Source organism: Tachypleus tridentatus, chromosome 5 (assembly GCF_004210375.1).
Source record: "Tachypleus tridentatus isolate NWPU-2018 chromosome 5, ASM421037v1, whole genome shotgun sequence".
In the NCBI taxonomy this organism is placed as follows: domain Eukaryota; kingdom Metazoa; phylum Arthropoda; class Merostomata; order Xiphosura; family Limulidae; genus Tachypleus; species Tachypleus tridentatus.
The window spans coordinates 32,196,538-32,222,242 of record NC_134829.1 but is presented as its reverse complement, the minus strand read 5'-3'; the positions used below and the strand labels follow the sequence as shown (position 1 = coordinate 32,222,242).

The window sequence follows — 25,705 nt, the reverse complement described above, 5'->3', positions numbered from 1 at the left end:
TATTCAATAAAGGACACCAAAAAAACTTCAACTTCATGAGTTTCTAAAACCAATCATTGAATCACTGTGTCAAGTAAATGCTCAAGCAGTTGTAACACCATGGACAAGAGCAGTAAGAGCCAACCCATAGCACGTTATGAAAACTTCCACTGAATGAGACAAGTCAAACAGAATAATTGGTAAAAGATGCATTAGCTGCTTCAGTGAAATAAGAAATACAATGGCTGCAAAAGAAGCTGACAAAAAGACCAAAAACGTTCGCACATACTGTGATGAATGTTAAAGTAACCATGCTCTACGCATTACTTGTTTCAATAAAAGACATAAGGTCACATAAGTACAAATTATACCTATAATAATGACTGCCACTTCAAACTGCTTTCTTACTGTTCATTATTTTTATTTTCATAGCAAACTGATTTATCTGTTTTCTTTTTGAAAACAGTATGTTGGAAAATTTATAACATTTCGCTTAAGATTATTTTTTGTATTTGTTTTTTCTTACATTCCCTATGTCAAAATAACAACTTTGCTGCAAATTCTTTTTTTTTTTGTAACCCTTTATGTTTAAATAAAGTGATTTGCTTACTCTATTGTTCTTGATGACGAGAAACCCACATCTTCAGATGACCAAGGAAGGTAGAGACGTGGTTTTCTCCTTATCAATAAAAGTGTTAATACCCATACCAGCCGTTCTGAGATATATTTTAGTATATTTTTATATACTTTATACAATTATCAGGTGAATAAAATATAAAAAACTTAAGAAAAAATAGGTGGACTTAGAAAAGAAATATTGTTCTGATGTCCCACTCTCATATGTATATGTAGCCACTGTGTCCCAGCCAATAAGTGGCCCTTTAAAAAGAAAACAGAGCACGACTAAACGGTGGGGGGAGCCGACATGTTATTTTTATCACCAACAAATCACAGACACATAGTGTAAAATAACCCCAATGTTAAGAAAAGAAACAGGTTAGTCATCGCAGATGTGAGTTATTCGAGGTACGTCTCGTTCAATTACCACAGAATCCTTTGAAAAGAAATCACAGGCAACCATATGAACGCTAAGTCTATATATTATCATATCAAAATACTATAATCAAAGCCATTGTATTAAATGCAGTTTTAGGGTACTTAAAGTTGAAGCAATAAATACAAATTAGCTAAAATCTTTGAAACTAGTAATTAAAGGGCAAGGTAGCAAATAAATTAAAATTTGGTGTAAGTGAAGGAATTACAATCACATATCTATATTAATATCAACGTTTACGTTAATTTTATATTTAGACATCTACATAACTTATACTATTAAATTTGTATTGTGAAAGTCCCATCTATTCACTAAAATTGTAGAAAATCCCCCGAGTGTAAGCATCAACAATACATGTGTGTACGTAAACACTGGCGTATCGTTTATATCTTTGCATGAACTCAAAATTTCGAAAAACTATCCTCCCGCTTATAAATATAACCAATTATGCGCCAAGAGACAGCACATATGTTAGCTTTGATTAGGGTGCTAAAAATCTTGGAAGCTACAACTGTGGTTGGTGTAATCGGGAACTTCAGATATTTTATTTCTAATATTACAAACCAATTAAATTCAGCGAATTCAAATCGGATATTAGTATTTTTACGAAAGTAGTATATAATTTCAGCAGTGGATATCACGGAATATGGCTAACAGAGAACGAAGAAAACAGTTCCATGTTAAGTGAATTGTATCTGATATCAGCTCAGTATTAATTCATTCATCATGAACCCTCCTTGTTAGCAAGTTTTATAAATATGATACATATCGACATTTAATTACCTTCTAAATCTAAATTATCAGTTAACTCAGTTTCAGGTTTTTGAAATTATGACACATTACATAATAAATTGGAGGATCTTCTGGGATTTGAATCAGAGACAAAATTCAATGTAAATTAAAATCACAATTTAATTTATATTTATCAGTGCTAACAATATTTGATTATATGTGATTATCAAGGATTTTTGAGTTACCCTCCATAAAAAGATATAATAAAAATGAATTGCTCGAACTAGAAGAACTAGAAGTTAAAAAACTGAATGAGAAAAAATGAGCTAAGAGGCATATTGTTGTCTTAGGAATTATTATAGGAATATTTTAGTGTCCCCACTGGCCAATCAGAATTGAGTGATAAAGATAAGTTATAGAATCAACTAAAACTCAATCCAATCAAGCTTGAACAAGCTTGTATCGAAGACAAAAAAGAGAAAGAACAAGCTAGTATCGAAGCTGCAAGAGTAAATAAACGTCTCAAAACAGAAAAATTTCGAACTGAAGCCGAAAATGAAATTATCTAAAAAAAATGAAAATTACATTACACCCCAATCAATCAAGGCAAAGTGACAACTTTGGATTTAATTGACACGTTAATTAAAGCATCACTTTTCACTGAAAATTAAGTTGATAAATATTTTCAACATTTTGAGAAGGTTGCTCAAGCCATAGAAGGGCCCACTGATAACTGGTCTTTATTATTACAAAGTCTTCTAACTGGTAAACTACAAAAAACTTAGGCCCGGCATGGCCAAATGGGTTAAGGCGTGTGACTCGTAATCTGAGGGTCGCGGGTTCGCATCACCGTCGCGCCAAACAAGTTCGCCTTTTCAGCCGTGGGGGCGTTATAATGTGACAGTAAATCCCACTATTCGTTGGTAAAAGAGTATCCCAAGAGGTGGCGGTGGGTGGTGATGACTAGCTGTCGAGCGCCTTAACCACCTGGCCATGCCGGGCCCTCTCCGACTCATACAACGTATCTACATTTACGTATACTAATGGAGTTTTTCTTTTAAATTTTCATGTAGCTGTTATGCATATAGTTAATGACGTTCTAGGAAGCCGAATGTAAATAAAGATTATAAACTTGAACTAATCATCATAGACAAAAGCTACAAATTAAAATATTTTTAAATATGATTTATAATTGTTCAGCTCTCTTTTTAAGTTACGTCTTCGTGGAGCGACATCATATGTATTGTCAGTAGGAGACAGAATTTATCTCTATTGAACGGCCCAGCATGGCCAGGTGCGTTAAGGCGCTCAACTCATAACCTGAGGGTCGTGGGTTCGAATCCCCATCACATGAAACGTGCTCGCCTTTTTAGCCGTGGGGACGTTATAAAGTTACGGTCAATCCCGCTATTCGTTGGTAAAAGAGTAGCCCAAAACTGGGCGATAGATGGTGATGACTAGCTGGCTTCCCTCTAGTCTTATACTCCTAAATTAAGGACGGCTAGCACAGATAGTCCTCGTGTTGCTTCGCGCGAAATTCAAACAAACAAACAAATTTCCATTGAATCTGTACAATGAGAGAGATTGTTGAATTCTGTGTTACGAATTTTGCCTTACTTAAACTATGGTTTTGTTATTATTATTATTACACCTTTATTCTTCTCATGTAAATATTTTTGCTGTATCAGTGAAAGAAGTCTACATAATTAATACTGAAATCAGTCAGCGATGACAAAATATCAGTATTTATACGCTCGTGAATAAAGATGTTATTTGTTTGTCCATTTTCTGTTTTCTCTTGTTTCTACTTTATTTTATTCTCTGCATAAAGTTTTCTAAAACTACTGTATTACAATTTTAACTTTCTCTAAGATTCAAGCATCTGCCTACAACAAATTAAATAACACTATGTAACAAAAAATTTACTTTTTCTTGTTCCTGGGCACAAAGTGTTATTTTCCAATTGATTATGCCTAAAGTAAAGGCCCGGCATGGCCAAGCGTCTTAAGGCGTGCGACTCGTAATCTGAGGGTCGCGAGTTCGTATCCCCGTCGCGCCAAACATGCTCGCCCTTTCAGCCGTGGGGGCGTTATAATGTTACGGTCAATCCCACTGTTCGTTGACAGTGGGGGTGATGACTAGCTGCCTTCCCTCTAGTCTTACACTGCTAAATTAGGGACGGCTATCGCAGATAGCCCTTTGTGCGAAATTCAAAAACAAACAAACAAATGCCTAAAGTGAATGGAAAAGACCTACTTTTCAAATTTTGCTTTTGTGACCTGGGTAACGAAATTTCCAAATTTACCCATTTTCCAGAACATTCCAGGTAGATTCAGTGCTGAGTAGCTGATAAAGAATTTTCTCGAACTTACAAGAAGTTTCAAGAACTTTCTAGAATGTTGTAGAACTTACGAGGATTTTCAAGAACTTTCCATAGTAATATACGTATATAGAAGCTCACCACTTCAGTTTAGTTCTCACTGCCTAAGTGAACTCATAGAACTATTTGATTTTATCAGAGATGGCATCAAGAAGCTGCAAGCATTCTCCAGACACGTTCTGCTATGTTATTTATCCAGATAAGGGGGAAAAAGTACTCTGTGACAGCATCTGCTGAAATGAGTGAAGCCTACAAGGCATATTTCGGCATGCCTGTCGGGGACCAAGATAAACCCTGGGTCTCCAAGGAGGCTTTACCAAGTTTCCTTTGTTTTATATTTGTCTTTGGAACAGCAGGGACACCGCAGCACACTACAACAGGAAGTACTGGCCACAATGGACCGAGTTCTCTGTGGAGAGGTACAATGTCAAGTGTGAGCCACTAGTGGACCTCCAGGTGTTATTCCCACCATTTCACATAAAACTCGGTCTTATGAAATAATCTGTCACAGCTCTTTATAAGGAGTCTACAGCCTTCAAGTACCTATGAAACTTCTTCCCTGAGCTATCTGAGACAAAGGTCAAAGCTGGTTTCTTCGTTGGACCACAAATAAAGATCCTGGAGTGCACAGAATTTCCCAAGAAGCTCAGTAGGAAGGGAAAAAAAGGCTTGGGGCAGCTTTGTCGCAGTGGTTCGGGGTTTCTTCGGCAATCACAAGGCCAAAAAGTATGTGGAACTGGTTGAGGCTCTGGTGAATAACTGCGGCAAAATAGGCTGCAGGATGTCCCTCAAAGTGCATATCCTTGACGCTCATCTTGATAAATTCAAGGAAAACATGGGAGCACACTCAGAGGAGCAAGGCGAGCGCTTCCACTAAGATATACTGGACTTTGAACACTGCTACCAAGGAGCGTATGACGAAAAGATGATGGGAGACTATATTTGGAGACTGATACGTGAAAGTGATTTACGTTACAGTCGCAAATCTCGAAAACTATTCACTTCTAAATATTTTTGTTCATTTTTGTACAGCTTTAATATAAATACCTATAAATCTTGATTCATATGTTGTTTTATTCAGACCTTATGTAAATGAAAATGTGCAAATTTGCCCGTTTTTACATGGAAAATAGGTTAATTTCTAAATTCCATTATCCTGGTCACAAAAGCAAAGTTTGAAGACAATAATGGCCATTTTCTGTACGTTTACAACATAAGCAATTAAGAAATAACACATACTATCCAGGAACAAAATTTGTGTTACATAGTGTTATTAAGTTACGTTATTGTGTCACAACCTATAATTTTTAAGAAGATTATTTTCAGCATATTTTCTTTTCTCTTTGATTATCCTTCTCTGTGAAATTTGTAACTAATTGTATGAAACCATAGAACTATAAATAGTTGAGATGAGAGAGCAGCAGTGAAGGCACAATCTGAGAGTGTAGAAAGCACTAACTGGTATTCTTTGACATTCTAGGGAGTCACAAGTACCCAAGGATAGTAGTGAGACATGTCTGGTAGATAAACTTAACTGCAAGGAGAATAATATGTAAGCAAGCTAAGCAACCGATACGGTGCTACAATTCTGTGTACATTGTGGCAGTGAGAAGTCTTCACGATTGACAATGCTCACTTACACTTTAAGTTCGCGTCCAGAGACTGATATAGTGCAGAATATAGCAACGATGTTCATCTTTAAGCATTGCAACTTCCCACTTTAAACTTTGCCCACTGCACTTGTAAGTATACACGTGTCTTTACACATCGAAGAAATATGAGAGCTTCCCTAAACAATGACAATATCTTAGCAACACGTCAGTAACAAAGCAGGTAATAAGTACCTTCTACACCATCACTTACTTACAGCGTTGGTGTGAAAAGGAAAAGACTCTTTACTGTTTAAGTGCTTTACTGAGGAAAATCTGAACGCTTCCTGAAACATTTCAAGTATGTTGGAGAAACTCAAGAATACACAGTCAGATATCGGATTCGAAATATTTCAGTTATTCTTGGTCTAAAGCATTTGGACAGGGAGCAATTCGATTGCTGTGACATGGTCGTCAGTAAGTATTTTTATGCATTCGACTCTCTGAAGATTCGAGTGATAAGTAGGGCATAGCTCAGAGAAGGTTAACCTTGGGAAATTTGCTTTCATGATTAATCTAAAAAAAATACATAGGAAAACTTTACTAGCCATACCTCTTGATCATAGTGAGAACATTCCTGTAATAAAAAAAAGGGTTTCAGAAGCAATCTGCTGTGGTATCGCATGTGTGTCAGTTTTATGAAGGCCGAATTCTTTGTAGGCATCTGTGACTTGTTGGCGATATCTTTCAACACTATACGAACAGCACACAATCCACTTATCTTAAAATAACATACACAAAAGTCAAATGCAAGTACAAAACATTGTTACACTATTGGTTATCACAGTTGTATCAAGAACCTTAAATAATTGTCTCTCTTTCGTCAAAGTCCACACAAGCGGGTTCAGACAAATTATTCTCTTCCTCAGCTATGAAACTCGTTTTAAAAATTGCCCACAAAGGCTAAACTCACACACAGTCTAATTTCACGTTTTTCACTATTACTTTCACTTGTTTGTAGTTAATCACAAAGCTACACAATGGGCTATCTGTGCTCTACGTACTACGGGTATTAAAACCCGGTTTCTAGAATTGTAAGCCCGGATAAATACTGCTATCATACTAAGGTATGATAAGGGTAAGGCTTTTTGTTTTCACTAACTTAGTCACATATTTACATATATTGTCCAACTGAGGCTTAGGCTTTTTACCAAATTACGAGACAGTTTGATGTAACAATATTCACTGAAACAACGAGAAAACTTAGAAGGTTCTAGTAATAAGAAAGAACAACATAACAATCACTCACTAATGAACTATTACACACATGATTTGTTACATAAGCAAACCTGAGATCAATTATCACTTCTTAAAATACTAAGTTCAACACTCATGCTTAATAATAATCTAAATCATAACTCTCGTGTTAAATTTAAATGAAACAGTCATGTATATCTAACAAATTGTGTCTCAGTGACATTTTATCTGTAGTGGAATCAACAGGGAGATTTGTTATTGTAACGCCACAAAAGACTGTACACTGGTAAAATAAACCAATAGCAACTTCAGTTACATACTCTGTTATGAGAAAAACCACATACTTCAGTTACATACTCTGTTATGAGAAAAACCACATACTTCAGTTACATACTCTGTTATGAGAAAAACCACATACTTCAGTTACATACTCTGTTATGAGAAAAACCACATACTTCAGTTACATACTCTGTTATGAGAAAAACCACATACTTCAGTTACATACTCTGTTATGAGAAAAACCACAGATATTGTGATACCCTGAGGCTTTGCGAAAGTGATAATCACTAGCTCCACCAGCTCCAATGGACCTGATATCGTAAAATATCAAAATGCAGCTTTCATGGTTCTAGATGAGGCAATCAGACTCATTAGAACTAGCTGACAGAAATACACCACCAAAACAGTGAGAGATAAAAATCCTTAACACATCAGGAGTATTAGAGAAGCAGAAAGACCAAAATTCGTCTATGTTTCACCTGATCATGGATCCAGAAGTGTTCATATTAAGTATTCCAAAGAAAGTCACCACTTTGGCCAGTTAGTACAACCATTGTTCAGACAAATGTGCACCAATCAGACAAAAGTGGATAGGTGTTTTTCACTTTGTATTTTGACTGTGTTACTAATTGAACAAAGATAGTTGTCTCTGATCTTGGTTCAGATATACTGGTATCTTAAAAATGCACCTTTGCACAAATTTGAAGCCATTTACGTTTATGTCACAGGTAAACCACATCCTATAAAAACCATCCTGTGTCGAACAAATTGCAGAATGGTGTTACAGAGGAAAAAATGACACAAACAGTTGTTTAGCTCACTGTGCTGTGTTCTACAAGAAACACACAGATTCCCAACCATGTGGACTCTCTAAATGATGCTCTTAACGACAGAAATTTCAAAAAGAGAAATGAACATGATTAGTTGTTCATAACGACTTTTAATAGGTTTATGAAATAAAATGGTTCATCTGGTTGGATGACAATCACACATTATCACATGCACAGGTGACGAAGTCCAGTAAAACTACTATGCAGATGATTTTGGAGTATCTGGAATATTGCTAGCAATGGAACTGAAAGGATATTAAACAATGTGATACTATAATCTTTAGTGACCTATCTAATATACAAAAATTCATTGAAGAATTTAACCAAACAGGGGTTGACAACATAGATTGTAGATGTAATAATAGTGTTTTTAAAGATATATTTCATAAACATATAGAAAGGTACTAAATATAGAATTTTAAAACACACACAAAAAACATGAAATGTTAAAAGTGAAAGGTACTGATAATTATATCCTTAAAATAAGTAAACAATCCACTGTGTTTCTTTTCTGAATGGAAATTACACTTTATTAATTCTATGAAGAATTGATTAAGAACCTTAAATTTACCTCTCTATAAATTAGATATCTTTTTCAATGTCTTTAAAAATAAGATAAAGTCAAAGCAATTTGTTGTTACCCCAGTTGATAAAGCTGGTTGTAATTTTAGTTTTATGTGTAAAACATTATATGCACAGCTTTTACTTAACTAATTTAATAGTGCAAGTACTTTTACCAAAAATACTTCAAAGAAAAATAATGGTATTAATAATTTAAATATTATTAACAATGGAACATCTATACAGATTATTCTTGTATAAATTTACCATTTTTATATGTGATTCCAAAATTGCATAAAAATCCAGTAACGTCCAGATTCATTACTAATATAATTATTAAATCTGTCTCCATAATATATAACAATATTCTAGATGTCTTGTTTGGTAAGATAAAAACACAGTCTTAAAGAAACCAGAATAATTATTTTTGGATTATTAAAATTAACATTCCAGTTTTGGAATATTTATATCACTTAAATTTTTCTAAAACAATTCTATTTTTGTAAGACTGTATACTAAACTTGATCCAAAAGATTTTCAGTTTTCAATAATCTGTTTGATAATTTTACAAACAATGAAATAACTATACCCAAATTTAAATTTACTAGAATTCAGTATAAAAATATACTTCATTTTTGTATTTATTACAGCTAAGTTACTTTCAATGAACAAGTATATAAGTAAAGAGTGGGTATTCCACTGGAAATAAACTTCTCTTTAAATAAGGCCAACCTGTCTCTGTTTTTAGCTGACCCACCTAACCAGCAATCAATCAGCTCCAGGAATATTGACCCTACAAGCTGTTGTACTAATCCCAAAACTGTAACATAAATCTTATGTCAGTGATGAAACGTTTCTTTCTGATTTTGAATTCAGTGCATGTCCTACACATAGCATACCACATCAATGCATTGAGTCGTGGCACTGGACACTCTTTTACCGAACACTTGTAGCATTAGATCATCCATTTCTTTTCTAACCATTCCAGCTGTTGTGTTAAAGAAAAATGAATTCAAGCTTTAAAAACTAAAAATCTGGTTAGTGTGACGATCGTAATTTACGATGAACCCAAGCTTTAAAAACTGTATATTTAACGTGGGGTACAGTGTTGACAGAAAATTTAAGTTGTAGTTAAGAAAACTGCTATTAGACAGTAAATTGTTCAACATCTACAATACAGTACGAAATGTTATAATAAAATAAACGTTACGAATTTTTAAAAAAACAAAAAAACAAACCAGCAGTGTTTTTCTTGACAGATGGTAATTGCTGGTATATTTATCAATACTATCAAGCATCATTAGCTTCTCTGGTTGCTAGAATAGGAGCATAAAGTCTATATTGCTGTTTTATATCTCACATACAGAAAAGACAAAATATAGTACATTACAGTATCTCAAAATCACGAAGGCCCGGCATGGCCAGATGGTTAAGGCACTCGACTCGTAATCTAAGGGTGGCAAGTTCGAATCCCCGTCGCACCAAACACGCTCGCCCTTTCAGCCGTGGGGACGTTATAATGTTTTGGTCAATCCCACTATTCGTTGGTTAAAAGAGTAGCCCAAGAGTTGGAGGTGGGTGGTGATGACTAGCTGCCTTCCTTCTAGTCTTACACTACTTAATTAGGTACGGCTAGCGCAAATAGTCCTCGTGTAGCGTTGCGAGAAATTCAAAAACAAACAAACAGAAGCACAACAGCGTATACCAGCTAAAGTTTGAGTTCTCACTAAACTAAGTGTTACATACAGCAACTTAAGCTAAATACATAATCTTCTAAAGTCCTGAGTACAGTTATCGTAGTATCTAAACCTAACTTACTTTGAAGTTTATAATATTTACCGTAAACTTGAGTGAATCATCTCTCGTAATACTCAAGCCATCTGTACTCCCGTTACTCATAGTTTCGAATACAACCATTACCCCAACGTAAACCATAATATCGGCAATGACATCAAACGAGTACCTTTACAAAGAAAATACAAATATTTTCAATCACGTCATGAATTAGATTTATAAGAAAAAGGAAGACAAGCTTTAATTATCTCGGTATTGCATTAACTGACAAATACTGTTAAAATTACTCTATATATTTTCAACATTCCTCGCGGAGAAAAATAAAATACAATAATTTTAACGAAAATAAATGAGTGAAGAACACGACAACCTTGCAAATAAACAAAGAGGGCGCACCAAATTAAATATATGTAACAAATTGGAGCCTTTCTGACCGTCTTGAATACATTTAGTTTATAATCACCAAGTATTGACAGAGTTTAGAAGACCATGATCAGTAAGTAGTCTCATAAAGTTACAATAAAATTGCATATTACAGGAAGCTAACGACAGTCTTAAAGACAGTTATTAACTTTTTTCACTGTTAGAAAAGTGTACAAATCTCAGTTTTCAGAAACACTAGTACGATTTCATTTAGCATGTTCATGAAAAAGATTAAACCAGATCTATAGTTAAAAGCTGTATCATACATTAGTAAGTATTAGCAACGTTAACTTAATGATTTACGTTCATATTAAAAGGTCTACAAACCTCATCTTACGTACGTAGTGTGTATATATGTACTTATGTATGTGACCGAAATAGATAAACATGATGTATCGCCATTTATTGTGTGGTACCACAAACACAAATTCATAAAAAAAATGCCCCAAAATCAAGACAATTAGAAAAATTACTGCGGTATTCACAACAACCATTTCTTTATAACAGAATACAGTTTTAAACAAAAGCATTCTCCTCACGACAAGAAAGCAACTTTCACTAGGACTGTAAGGGAGAGGTTTGATTATATCTTTATTGATGTAATTTGTAAATAAAATACTAAAAAACGGTGGTGTTCTTTAAACAACTTATTTTTCAACAAAGAATAGTACTTTTAACATATAAAAATATTATAATTTATATCAGTAAAATCCAAACATTCTTCCCGTGTAGCACAGAAAAATCCTTAGTTCAAGAAAATGATCATTTTCGCTAAATGTTTTGCAATGAGTTATGGATACGACGATTAGTAATTATAAGCACAAACAACCACCACCAGGGCGGCGTGACTGCTTGTGTTTATAAATACGATTTTCGTTTTTCCATGCTCGTCAAATATATATATTCAAAAAGATTTGTAGTGGAAAGAAAATATTACTATTAAGTGTTAACAACATTAACTAAATATTTACCATCAGAAAAAGGTCTACAAACAACATCGTTCAGAAGTTTACGTTCGATTTACTTTACCATGCACTTCAGATACAGATTAAGCCAGATTTGTAGCGAAAAAAATACATTCATTGTACAAGTGGTGATGTCATTAACTAGTGATTTACCCTACTATTACAAACATCATTGTAAAGAAATTCAAGTACTATTTGTACTTCATCATGCATGTTAAATATATTTCAAACATGATCGGTAGTGAAATAATACAGTCGTGAATGCTAGCAACATTAACTAAATATTTAATTTACAATTACAAAGTTCTACAAACGTCATTGTAAAGAAATGCATGTACAATTTTTATTTCATCATGCATGTAACTCGCATTTCAAACCAGATCTGTTGTGAAAATAAAAACAGATAAGTAAACATGAAAAAAACATTAATTAAAGATTTACATTACTATTACAAAGCTTTATCAGCCTCATTGTTTATCAATACAATTATCACACTAACGGTATGTCAAATTATCAATTAATCCAGACCTGTGGTGAAGAGAAGACAGTTACTTCCGTAAAAGCCTACAACTGTCATTGTTCACAATCACAGCTACGATTTTCACGTTAGCATGAACTTAAAATACATAAACCAGTTTTGTAGTGAGAAAAAGTATTTGCTTTAACACAACACATGTACAGTTATGCTGAATTTCTAATCTCTGCTCAAACACAATACTTTCTACAAGTTCTTTGTTCCTGCTCCAACGCAATACTTACATGATATGCTTAACACAATACTCAGAATCCTTTTCTTAAGATTCCGATTTGTGGATTAGCCTAAAATGCACCATTAAACAAAGAAATAATCCCAAAAAAATTCAAAACTGAGCAACATATGAAAATACCATAAATTATACTATTCCTGAAACGGTTGTAATGTTTTTCGAAATTAAAAGAATGGTGTTAAGAAAAATAACAATTTTGGTAGACAATAAGGACTTAGTTCAGTAAAACAAGTAAGTTATTACCTTAAAATGTTGAGAAATTCTCGGTCAGAATCGTTGAAAGTTATAGTAGGAATGAGGGCAAGATGTGACACCTGTGTACAAGCCCAGCCGAATTGAAAAATCACAACGAAGGGGGCAAGAAATATAAAGACTGCCCATTCACTGGCATTTTCACATCCAGGACACTTGGTGAATATAAAGGGGAAACTTATGATGACGCAGAGAGTTCCTACAAGAAATATAAAAAAATATAAAAATACAAAAATAGTAGAAAAACAGACTTTAAACAACAAGAACACCACTGAGAATGGTCACTTCATATATTTCTTGAAAATTGTTACTTTGACCATTCGTGTGCTTATTGAGGAAGCCCCCTAGTGCCTCGGCGGTATGTCTGCGGAATTACAACGTTAAAACCGGTTTCTATACCCGTGGTGGGCAGAGCACAGATAGCCCATTGCGTAGCTTTCCGCGAAATTAACCAAACCAAAAGTTTTATTAGTTTCTAGCGTCTCTTTATCAATTAGGTGTGTGGAATTACTATTCAAAAAAAAAAAAAAAAAATCTTAACCCTCACTTTGATTCCACTTCTAGAGGCAACTTACTTTTTATGTTTAAATTTAGAAAGTGCACTAAACTGTAGCCAAGACGGTTTTTTATATTAAACTACATTTCCTGGAAAATGTTTTGAATTTCGCGCAAAGCTACACAAGGGCTATCTGCGCTAGCCATCCCTAATTTAGCAGTGTAAGACTACAGAGAATGCAGATAATCATCACCACCCACCGTCAACTCTTGAGCTACTCTTTTAACAATGAATAGTGGAATTGACCGTCACATTATAACCCCCCACGGCCGAAAGGGAGAGAATGTTTGGTGCGATCGGGATTCGAACCCGCGACTCTCGGATTACGAGTAAAAAGGCCTTAACACACTTGGCCATACCGGGCCACCCCAATGAAGCTATAACCAATTTGTTAAAATCAGCGAAAGATAAAAAAAAAACTGTGTTACGTTTTGTTCAATTTACGTTCACCATTCCAATCTTTACTTCTTACATAGACTTTAATAATATTGTCAGACCCGTACGTAAAATGTTTGTGAGATAAACTGTTTCATAGCTGTTGGTATAAAATCCACAAACAGCTGTTGAAAAGTCAATACGTCATCGTTCTACAAAGCCAGACAATACCAATTCCAATTACAGTGTCAGCAGAAGCCACTGAGTTAACTATTTCGCGCCAAAACATGCTGAATGAAATACTAGGTTAAGAAGCATAGCCAACTAATATCCTCTATATAGTCACAATTAAAATACTAGGTTAGTACGCATAGCTGTCTCAATATACCATTCATGCTTGAGAATAAAATATTCAGATAAGAATCGTTGTCAGCATAGCATCCCTTACATAATTAATATTAGAATGCTAAGTTATAAAGCATAGCTAGTTAGATATCCTTTACATAATTATGATTAAAAAATATTAAATTAAGAAGTATTGCTAATCAAAATATGTCCTTCATATTTAATATTAAAGTACTCGTTAGGAGATGTAGTTGGCTTAATATATCGTTCATAATTAAGGTAAAAACACAAGATTACAAAGCGTAGCTACCTTAATATTCCCTAAATAGTAAACATTAAAACACTCGGATAAGAAGCGTAACCAATACAGTTATGACTAAAATATTAGGTTAAAAAGCATAGCTAGCTACCAACTATCTCAACTCACCAAGTAAGTGAAGTGTCTTCCGTCGACCATACTTCCGGTATATACAATTTTCTACAGAAGTGTCGGATTCGTATCCAACAAGGATCGTAGAGAAGGCATCAGATACTTGACCCACTAAAAGTAACAAACCAGCCAGACTAGTGTTAAAGCACAAAACGAACTGTAAGTAGACAATCAGATAACTGAACCACAGAGATGCAGTAACATCATTCAGCACGTGGCCGACACCATAACTGAGCTTCTGAGACCAAGGTAACTTTGGGATATTCTCCATTGCTGATAAAGAAACATACAAGATGACAATGATTAGTAAAGCAATAAGGACTTTTATTTCTAACAGAACTGATTAAAATCACACAAAAAATTTTCATTTAATTCCTTTTCATTTGTCTATTTCGAATTTCGAAACAGGGTAAAAACAGTATATCCTTTTGTTCACCTCTGTCACCAAAATTTATCAAACGTGTTAGCGTCAAAGCACTTCAAATATATCTTTTTATCAGCCATTGGTGACTACTTTTTGGTGGATGGATCACGCTTATAGCATTTCAGATATTCTTTATTTAATACATTTACAGTTATTTACACAAAAGCTATCTATTGTAGCCGTTCAGTGCAGATAGCCCTCGAGTAGCTTTACGCAAGATTCAAAACAAACAAACAAACCGTAGGCGTTCATAATTTAGTAGCGTAAGACTACATGGAAGGCAGCTAGTAATCACTACTCACAGCCAACTCTCGGGCTACTCTTTTACCAACGAATAGAAGAATTGACTTTGACTTATAACCGACCACGACTGAAAGGGCGAGCTTGTTTAACCACCTGGCCGTGCCGGGCCCAAAATCCTTGCAAGAAAACTGCCAAAAAATGTTATTACAAAACATATTCGAACCTAACAAGTGCAATTTCGGATATGAGAACTACGTGGTTTAAAACTCTTGTAAGAAAAACTGTTATAAATGTGCTGTTATTATAAAGCATATTGGGGCTTAGGAAGTGTAATTTGGATTGCGGGAATGACACTACCCGTTTAACAGCCCTGAAACTAACTCGCTTTATGATATTTGCCAAATAACCTCTCTACTGAATCACGTTTCAAAATCATATGTTAAAAGCTTAAGTAATCAAAAATTAATATTAAAAACTGAACCTACTTAAAAGAAAAATGCTGCTTCGTTTTCTTTTTGCTTGCTGGACAAGCCTCCAAATTTCAAATCTTGCTGCTATACAATGGCAAACTAGGTTTAGAAAACGTAATGGAACGGAAGACAACAGCGTACCATGTCATTTCTCTTTCTCAGGAGGTTCTCCGAAAAATTGAAAATAGATGTGTATAATTCATGATAAGAAACGAAAGCTACTTCAAGTAAAAACAATTAAACTTTTAATACCCATACCAGCCGTCTTATGAATACAGATGTGTATAATGACAAACCAGGTATACCAACTCACCTTGAAATGCAGCGAATTAGGCCAATCAAAGACTTTTACTGTGCTTGATCGGGACTGAAGAAATAAAGTTAAAACCACGACATCTAATGGCCCGACTTATGTCTTGTGGTTGCCGAATAAATAACAAGTTTTTTTGTTGTTTATTTTCAGGAAACGAGTTGTCACATACTACCATATTTAGAGAAGCATCGAATGTAATATCTCATTCCGAAACCTTACTAAGTTCCACAGTCACCTCATACAGTGAGACTATCACGTGCCCTAACGTCAGGTACAGGTATTACGAGAAACCAGTTTGATCACAGTTTCTTGGGTCTCACGTGATTCCGTGCGAAATGTGTATGATCCCTTCCAAAAATATTTTTATGTGTGTGTTTTCTTATAGCAAAGCCACATCGGGCTATATACTGAGCCCACCGAGAGGAATGGAACCGCTGATTTTAGCGTTATAAATTCGGCGACATACCGCTACTAGCGGGAAGCAATATTTTTATGAGTCTAGACTCTAGAGATCTCATTTCTAAATCGAAATTTCACCAGTATGAAAGATTAGTTATAAAATAACAGAACTATTTCATATAAATAGAGTCAAATTTTGAAAATAATATCAAACGTACGCAAGAATGATAATAATTGTCAGGACGAATTTCACTCATACATAAAAACATCCTTTGACAACTAACGTTTCTAATGGAATTAATTGATTACTTAACATTTAACGTAATACATTTATTTTAGAAACGTAACAAATAAATGTTAAATAAAACGTTCACAAAACGAAAATAGAACAGGAAGTTTAAATTGAATTATTGTCACAAAAATCGTAGAAAATGGTCTGTTATAATTAGCTTATTTGATTATATTCAGCGCAATCGGAAGAGTACTTTTTTATAATTAGCTTTAATTCACAACAATTGGATATTTGTTTGTTTGTGTTTTTTTTATTTTGAATTTCGCGCAAAGCTACATCAGGGCTATCTCCGCTAGCCGTCCCTAATTTAGCAGTATAAGGCAAGTAGGAAGGCAACTAATCATCACCACTCACCGCCAACTCTTGGGCTACTTTTTTTAATCAACGAATAGTGAGATTGATTGTTACACTATAACGCCTCCACGGCTGAAAGGGCGAACATGTTTGGTGTGACGGGGATTATAACTCGCTACCCTCAGATTACGACTCGATCGCCCAAACCACTTGGCCATGGCGGGCCACTATTGAATGAACAGTTTTCTTTCTATATTCCTTTCTCAGAACATTCAGTATTCGTGACAATGTGCTGCCAGATTCCATGCCTATCCAAATTTTATCGCTTTGGCAGTAATTCACGTGATCTAAATAAGACAATTATGTTGTCATAGAGCGAATTTTACTCCTGTTTTGTTTTGTTTATCGTTCATTTCTTGTTCCTGCTGTCAATTAGTTCAACAATAAATTTTTGGTTACATTAAATCGTTAACTAGCCTTCTGTCTAGAGTATATTAATTTTCAATATGTATATGTGTTATAAAATTAACACAAGCAGTGACTTACATAAATACTGCTGGCCAAAATCTTAGGCCAATGAACATAAAGAAAAAATATGCATTTTGCGTTACTAGACTCAAGCAGTTATTTAAATAGAGCTTCGAAAGATGAAAATAAGAAAAGGAAAAATAAAAAAAAAAAAACTTTTAGCATTTAATAGGGAAAATGTGAACACTGTGAAATTAGCCTAAATACTAGCTGGTCAAAAATTTAAGACCATACCAAGGAGAAGTCCTAAGCAGGGTAGGAAATGCCCAACAAGAGGTTTCACTAGTGAGTTGCACGGTCGTCTTTGCAAATAACTGCAAAGATTCGCTTTGGCATGGTCGATGTAAGCATTTGTAGAAGGCTGGCTGGAATGTTATTCCAAGTGGTGAAGATGGCTTCACGAAGATCATGCACTGTTTGGAATTGACGTTCATTTCTATAGACTTCCCTTGCCATCCACTCCCAAACATTTTCAATGGGGTTCAGTTCGGGAGAACACGCTGGATGGTCCAAAGGAATCACGTTATTCACCATGAAACAGTTCCTTGTACTGCGGGCATTGTGGATTGCAGCGTTGTTATGCTGAAAGATCCAGTCATTTCCACACAAGTGAGGGCCTTCAATCAATAAGGATGCTCTCTATAACATGCCAATGTAACCAGCTGCTGTTTGACGCCCTGTATAGCCTGAAACTCCATTGTTCCATGGAAGGAGAAAGCACCCCAAATCATGATGGAACCTCCTCCACTGTGTCGTGTAGAAAATGTCTCCGGTGGGATATCTTTATCGTGCCAGTAACGTTGGAAGCCATCTGGACCATCCAGGTTAAATTGTTTCTCATCAGAGAACAAAACCTTCTTCCATTTTTCTACGTCCCATGTTTGGTGCTTCTCAACAAAATTTAACCGAGCTGTTTCGTGGTGTGGAAGAAAGCTTGGCCTTTGAAGACGTTTACGGTTTTTAAAGCCTTTCTCTCGTAGATGCCGTCTAATTGTTCTTGAGCTGCATTCTGCGTCCGTAAAGTCCTTAATCTGATTCGACGATCGGCTGGTGTTTTGCCGAACAACCCGTTGAATCCTCCTGCACAACACTGGCGAAATTGTCTTGGGATGACCACTTGAAATTCGCGTTCCGTATCTCTCAGGATCTTTTAAAAAATTTGCAACAGGAGTTTTACTACGCCCAATCTCACCAGCAATGGCACGTTGAGAGAGACCTTGCTTTTGCAGCTCAACAATTCTGCCACGTTAAAACTCTGTCAACTCTTTAGCCTTTACCATGTTTTTACTCAATGTAACACAGGAGATGTCAATGGGAGATATTGACAACGCTAATGCTTGAACACAAATGACTAAATTTTGTTACATGTTCACTAATTAACGCTTCGTTTCAGTATGGTCTTAAACATTTGACCAGCTAGTATTTAGGCTAATTTTATAGTGTTCACATTTTCCCTATTAAATGCTAAAAAAGTTTTTATTTTTATTTTCCTTTTTCATTTTTCATCTTTCGGCTGTACTCAAATAAATGGTTGAGTCTAACAACGCAAAATGCATATTTTTTCTTTTTGTTCATTGGCCTTAAGATTTTAACCAGCAGTGTATTATGTTGTGAAGGCTCATGTAGCTTAAAATTTGTAGCAATAGCTAGCCACAAGACTTAACCAAGGGGTCTAATCACTACATATAAATCCTGCTTTTTTTTTTTATCTTGAAAACAAGTTACTTCACGAGATGTAATTATTGCTCGATATTGCCTTTGATATTGGAACAATTTAATCTTGAAAAATGTCTTATTATCTGATGATCAAAGTTTTTCTTCTGGTTATTTTTCCTAATTCTTCTGACAGTTATGAACATTAATCACATTGAGATTTAGGTTCTATTATTTCTTTATTGACGTTTGTACCTAATCCTTGCCAAACATATGTTTACTGTTTTTGTTTTGTTTTTAACTGATAAATTTATTGAAAAAAACCTCATTTTAGATTTCTGTTGTTATATTTAAGAAAATTTTCTTCTTTGATCCTGATTATGAAGGCGTTTTGTTGATTTGGTCCGTTACAATTCAAATACTTTCCTTGTATTCTAGCCAGACTACAACATATTTGCTGTTATACATTTATTTTAATACTTACGTTTGTTTCATTATTTTTTATGCATGTGACGTATATTGTTGGATGTGTATTACACAAGTCCCGTTTGTTCTCTGAATTTGTAGAATACTCTCGAGAGCAAGAATCGACAATATGAGTTTTACGTGCTTTCGAATATTGTTGAACGTTGGAAAATCTTGCGAGAACATATAAAATTGAGCCATCACAAGACGCCGAGAGACAATTAATATAATTTCAACTACAGTCAATAAAATATAAGCCTCTGAAGCTGTAACTGTGATTAACGCTTATTAATCAGAAAACTACGGAATTTGACCAGGAACGTTTACAGATCTCGAACATTACACACCGTTCAACTTCAGTGAATTACTTTGGACGTTAGCGTTTCTATGATGACATTAAATATCTTCATTGGTGAAACGCCAGCGGCGTGAGTTCAACCAAACTAGCTAGCTTAAGCGAGATTTAACAATATCAATTTGGAATTAATTTGCTTGTCGTGTACTTGGATCTTCAATAAAATATTCAGTTCTAAACCAGATATATGACTCATTATTGTCTATTAGTTTGTAAAACTGTTGTATATAAACCATTATTTGTGATAACTATTTGTAATAGCTATTATTATAAATTGTATTGTTGTTTGCATATTAAAATATATTTGTGTTAAGAAAAAAAAATTGTATGTATCAATCTTGTTGGCGAATGCCATAAATTTGATACATATTAACAATTAATACATTTCTAAAGTCAAATTTTAATACGTAATATACATAACATAATAAATTGAGGGCTTGTCCGGGATAAATTATAATTCGCAAAAATACCGTTCTCATAAATATAGTTCGTTAATTATAAGCACGATATTAACAAAAAAATTACTATTGTAATTTATAGAGTTAGTGTAATAATACTAACAGCAGTAGTGTAAAGCAAAACATTTGAATGAACTTTTTAAGTGATTTCTAAATTCTATAAAATCAATGAAGTTTATGTTGTGACTAAAACATTAGGAAAATAGGATGAAACATGGAAGTTAGCATGACAACATTACCAACATCTGTGTCTTAATTATACATTTCAAATGAAAATGGCATATTGATTGTAAAGAAAGTACAAACTTCCTTACCACCCACCACATCTTTGTTACTCTGTCTGCTACTATGATATCCATCAACAGACATCATCCTCAACCCACTAACATAATCCACACTTCAGTCATCATTAGCTACAAAAGCACAAGAGAGTAAGCATTATGATGGATTTATTATGATATATCAGTTTAAATATCACTGTTTGTTTAACTTAATTTGTATTTAGAAATGTATATAACATATACTGTTAAATCTGTATTGTGAAATTCCTATCTATCCACTAAAATTGTGAAAAATTCTCGAGTGTACGTACATAAATACTGTTGTATCGTCTATATTGTTGTGTAGACTGAAATTTCTAGAAACGCTCCTCACGCCCATAAATATAACTAATGTAACACGCCAATAAACAGCAAATGTTATTAGTTTGCTATAGTTGGGGTGCTGTAAATCTCGAAAGCTATAACTGTGATCCATATAACGCTTATCATTTGGGAATTTCAGATATTTGACCAAGAATGTTTATATATGTCTAATATTAAAAAAAAATTAATTTTTGGATTCACATCGGATATTAGTATTTTTACGAAAAATTATATAACTTCAGCAAGTAGAATAACTTCTTAAATGAATTGTATGTATATCAGTTCAAAAATAATTTACTTTTCGTGAACCTTCGATAAGATATCAAGAAAGTTCCATATCAGATAGAAACTCAATATTGTTTATAAGTTCGTAAAACTTTTGTATATAGATCATTGTTTGTAATAATCGCTGTTGTAAATTATGCAAGTGTTTGTTTATTAAAATATATTTGTATTAACAATGAAAATTAAGTGTATTGATCTTGTTGGCAAGTGTTATACATATGATACATATCGACATTTATATAACTTCTAAATCTTGGTTTGGTTTGTTTTGAATTTCGCGTAAAGCTACACGAGGGCTATCTGCGCTAGCCGTCCCTAATTTAGCAGTATAAGACTAGAGGGAAGGCAGCTAGCCATCATCGCCCACTGCCAACTCTTGGGCTACTCTATTACCAACGAATAGTGGGATTGACCGTTACATTATAACGCCCCCCCCGGCTGAAAGGGCGAGCATATTTGGTGGGGCAGCGATTCGAACCTGCGACCATCGGATTACGAGTCGCGTGCCTTAACCACCTGGCCATGCCGGGCCCGCTTTTAAATTTAAATTATCATGCAACTCAGTTTCAGGTTTTTCGAAATTATAATACGTAACAGGATTCAGTGTAGTTCGCAATTTATAAGAAGTAATTTACGATTAAAATTTTGTATTTCTCTCACTACTGTGTAGTTCTAGCACTCCCAAATATTGTTTGACAAATTATATTAAATAAACATTTTCATGAACTGACTTTCAGATAAGTGTGCTGATTAAGTTAGACCAACTCCTGGTCAATGAACAGAAACAGAGAGCTTTGCTTTATCGAACAGCAAGTGGAGGGGCTGGTAAATGTATGCTAGAGAATGTGTTTTCAAAGCTATCTTACGCCACCTGGTTGAATTTGACAAGAAGTTAGATGATGATTCTTTCGGAAGCGGGAGGTAAGTAACTCACTTTATGGTTTAGATATACTGTAAAGTGTATTATTGAGGTTGGATATTCAGAATATTTGCTGAATGTCTGCTTAACAACTGAGACAAAGGGATGAATAAATGACATAACGAAGGGGGAGTTTTGTTCATTCTGTACACTTGCCCACTGTCTAGTCTCGTATTCATAAGAACTATTTATGTTTGTGATTAACTTTTGTTGTTCCAGATCTGTAAATACAGTGAAGAATTGTTGCACATGCAATTGCATTAATACACATCTCTCAAGTTCTAATATTGGAAAGAATAAGATTCTGTGTTGACGGGTAGGCGCGAGGCATTTATCTGATGGGAGGAGTTCAGGACTCTACAAACAATTTTGAAAAATAGAGGTAAAATCGTGCATTTTGAGTAATTTTAAAACTTTATACAACACTTTCAAAGAGTATTGTGTTTCGGAATTCTTATAAAATTCTGTAGCATTTTTAACAACCCAATTTCATCTGATACTTCGCAGCGTCTTATTATTTTTAATTTTTAGCAGCTGGAGATAAAGTTTTCCCTTCACTCTCCAAGGTCCAGCCACTTTATGGATGCAACTATACAAACAATAACGGAAAAAGTCTCTTACAGTTTATAGACGATAATAATATAGCCCTACTAAATGATAACATCCACACACACAGGGTATACCACTAACACCAGTGACATACTAAATTTGTGTCTTAGCACATACAATATGAGCCAAAAGATAATAAAACTTCAGATGGGAAAAGATGTTGATAGTGACCATTTACCGATATATTGTGTCTTTGATCTCGCCTCCCATAAAAATAAAACCTACAGAAAAGAAAAATTCGATAATAAAACAAATTAACAAGACTATCAAAAGGAATTAGACAATCGATTACCTAATAACGTTATAGAAAAAGTAAAAACCGTATTGAATTGGATAACTACTGTCAAACAATAACGGAGTGCCTTCAAAAAGCGGCGAATAAAACAACACCGAAACAAAACAATAAAACAATACCAAAACAAAACAATAAAACAACAAATAACACATGCAAACCAAACACCAAAATAAACAATATAACGAATCACATTAGAGCACAAATAAAACTACAAAAACAAGATAAATGGGATAATTTCTGCTCAAAATTAAACGATAAAACTGGCCCGAGAAAATTCTGGACACACCTTAGACGACTCAACAACGACAATTCAGCTGCGAAGAAATATCCTACGCTTGAACACAATAATACAATAGTATAAACAAATAAAAAAAAGGTCTAAGCTATCAAAGACCAACTACAGAATACATTTAAAACACATACCGATCCAGATATGAATGCTTATTTTTATAACAAAGTCACAAATTATATACTAAACAACACAGAACAATTTGAACACGCCCGGTATGGCCAAGCGCGTTAAGGCGTGCGCCTCGTAATCCGAGGGTCGCGTGTTCGCATCCCCGTCGCGCCAAACATGCTCGCCTTTTCAGCCGTGGGGGCATTATAACGTGACGGTCAATCCCACAATTCATTGGTAAAAAAGTCGCCCAAGAGTTCGCGGTGGGTGGTGATGACTAGCTGCCTTCCATCTAGTCTTACGCTGTTAAATTAGGGACGGCTAGCACACATAGCCCTCGAGTAGCTTTGTGCGAAATTCCAAAACAAACAAATAAATTAATTGTGCAGAATGTATTTTGCCATAAAATAAAAGTATTACATTATATTTTGGAGGGTCTCTTGCAATTAGTTTATCTTATGAAATATTTGTAGACATTATTATAGATTTTTTAGTATATCTTGGGCTATTAGAAGATATACTAGCCCCAGAAAACATATTATTTAACCAGGAAAAAGTAACTTGCAAAATTATGTCATAATTCATTTCCTGGGACGTTAGGGTATGTCTAAGAACAAACCACAACTTACTAATGTAACGTCATTTAAAGAGTATTAGCCCTCGAGCAGCTTTGTGCGAAATTTAAAAACAAACAATTTGAACAAATTTTCCCATCAAATATATCTGAGACAAACACAAGATACATAGCAAACTACGAAGACACGAACCTAACGAAAGAAATATTCATACATGAACTTCATTAAGCAATAAAAAACACAAAAAACAAATCTCCGAGTGAAGATAAGATACGAGCCATCTTCCTAAAAAAGAGCACTCCGAAACTGTTTGACCACCTAAAAGCATTTTATAACTTATCAATATTCTCAGGATACATACCAATTTCTTGAAAGCATGCTAAGATATTAATATTCCATAAGGAAGGAAAGCCAGTAAATAAACCTAATAGCTACCGACCAATCAGCCTGACCAGGTGTGTAGGCAAAATTCTTGAGAGAATAATCAGTAACAGACTCTCCACATTCTTGGAGACAACATCAAAATTACCAGAAGAACAAAATGGATTCAGGAAATTCAGACAAACAACTGATCAGTTAGTCAGACTAACTGAAGAGATAATAGATAGTTTTAACAAAAAACAAAGCACTGTCGCCTACTTTCTTGACGTCGAGAAAGCATTCGACACTGTATGGCACAATGGTTTACGGTTCCGTATGAATGAAATGAGACTACCGCGTGGAATGATTTGCTGGTTATCTAACTTTTTGGAAAACAGAAAATGTGGTGTAAATATAGAAGGAACCTTTTCTGAGTACTTTACTCCAGGAGTTGGCGTCCTTCAGGAGGGATGGTTAGCCCTGTACTCTTCATCGTGTATGTAAACAATTTGCCATTGAAGGATCCTAATCATAAATTCTCCTCACAGTTCACAGATGATGTGGCAATCTGGAAAAGTGCCACAACACCAACAATAGCAGCCACAAACATACAACCAAATAGAATAATCGAATATTGTCAAATATATAGAATAAAAATAAATACAGCGAAAACATAACTTGTAGTCTTTACAAAGCTGACAAAATACAAAAACTACAGCCTGAAATATATATGAATGGAACACTACTTCAAACTGCCACATCGGCAAAATTTCTAGATCTAACTCATGACTCAAAATTAACATGGATTAACCATGTAAATGAAATTAAATGTAAGGTTTGGCGAAGAACCAACTATGCTAGTAGTCTAACTGGCAAGAACAGTGGAGCTTTAATAGACAACATACTAAAAATATACAAAACATACATTAAACCAGTAATCGACTATGCAGCTCCAGCATGGATAACTGTAAGTTACAAAATTAAAACCAAACTACAAACAATCCAAAACACTCCTCACAACAGTATACAGAGTTCTCAGAGCAACATCATCTAAAGTCATACACGAATATTCAAACATACCAACCATATCAGATAGACTCCTGCATAGTACAATAACGTATTTTGATACAATTGGATGAAAAATGAATTATTATGC

At 34.5% G+C, this 25,705-nt stretch overlaps 1 protein-coding gene across 2 annotated transcripts in view; it reads right to left on the bottom strand.

Moving 5' to 3' along the window:
* The window catches only part of LOC143250853 (major facilitator superfamily domain-containing protein 12-like), a 60,016-nt gene extending 43,725 nt beyond the window's left edge, over positions 1 to 16,291 (bottom strand). The window contains exons 1-4 of one of the 2 annotated variants that reach the window (XM_076501956.1): positions 16,019 to 16,291; positions 14,566 to 14,841; positions 12,854 to 13,061; positions 10,501 to 10,624 (exon numbers count right to left, since the gene is read on the bottom strand). In XM_076501956.1, the coding sequence (XP_076358071.1) occupies positions 10,501 to 10,624; positions 12,854 to 13,061; positions 14,566 to 14,839 (606 nt within the window). In that variant the 5' untranslated portion in view covers positions 14,840 to 14,841; positions 16,019 to 16,291. Of the gene's footprint in view, positions 1 to 10,500; positions 10,625 to 12,853; positions 13,062 to 14,565; positions 14,842 to 15,720; positions 15,853 to 16,018 lie in introns of those variants that run through there. The other variant, XM_076501957.1, reaches the window with a different exon arrangement.
* Positions 16,292 to 25,705: the final 9,414 nt, after the last annotated feature.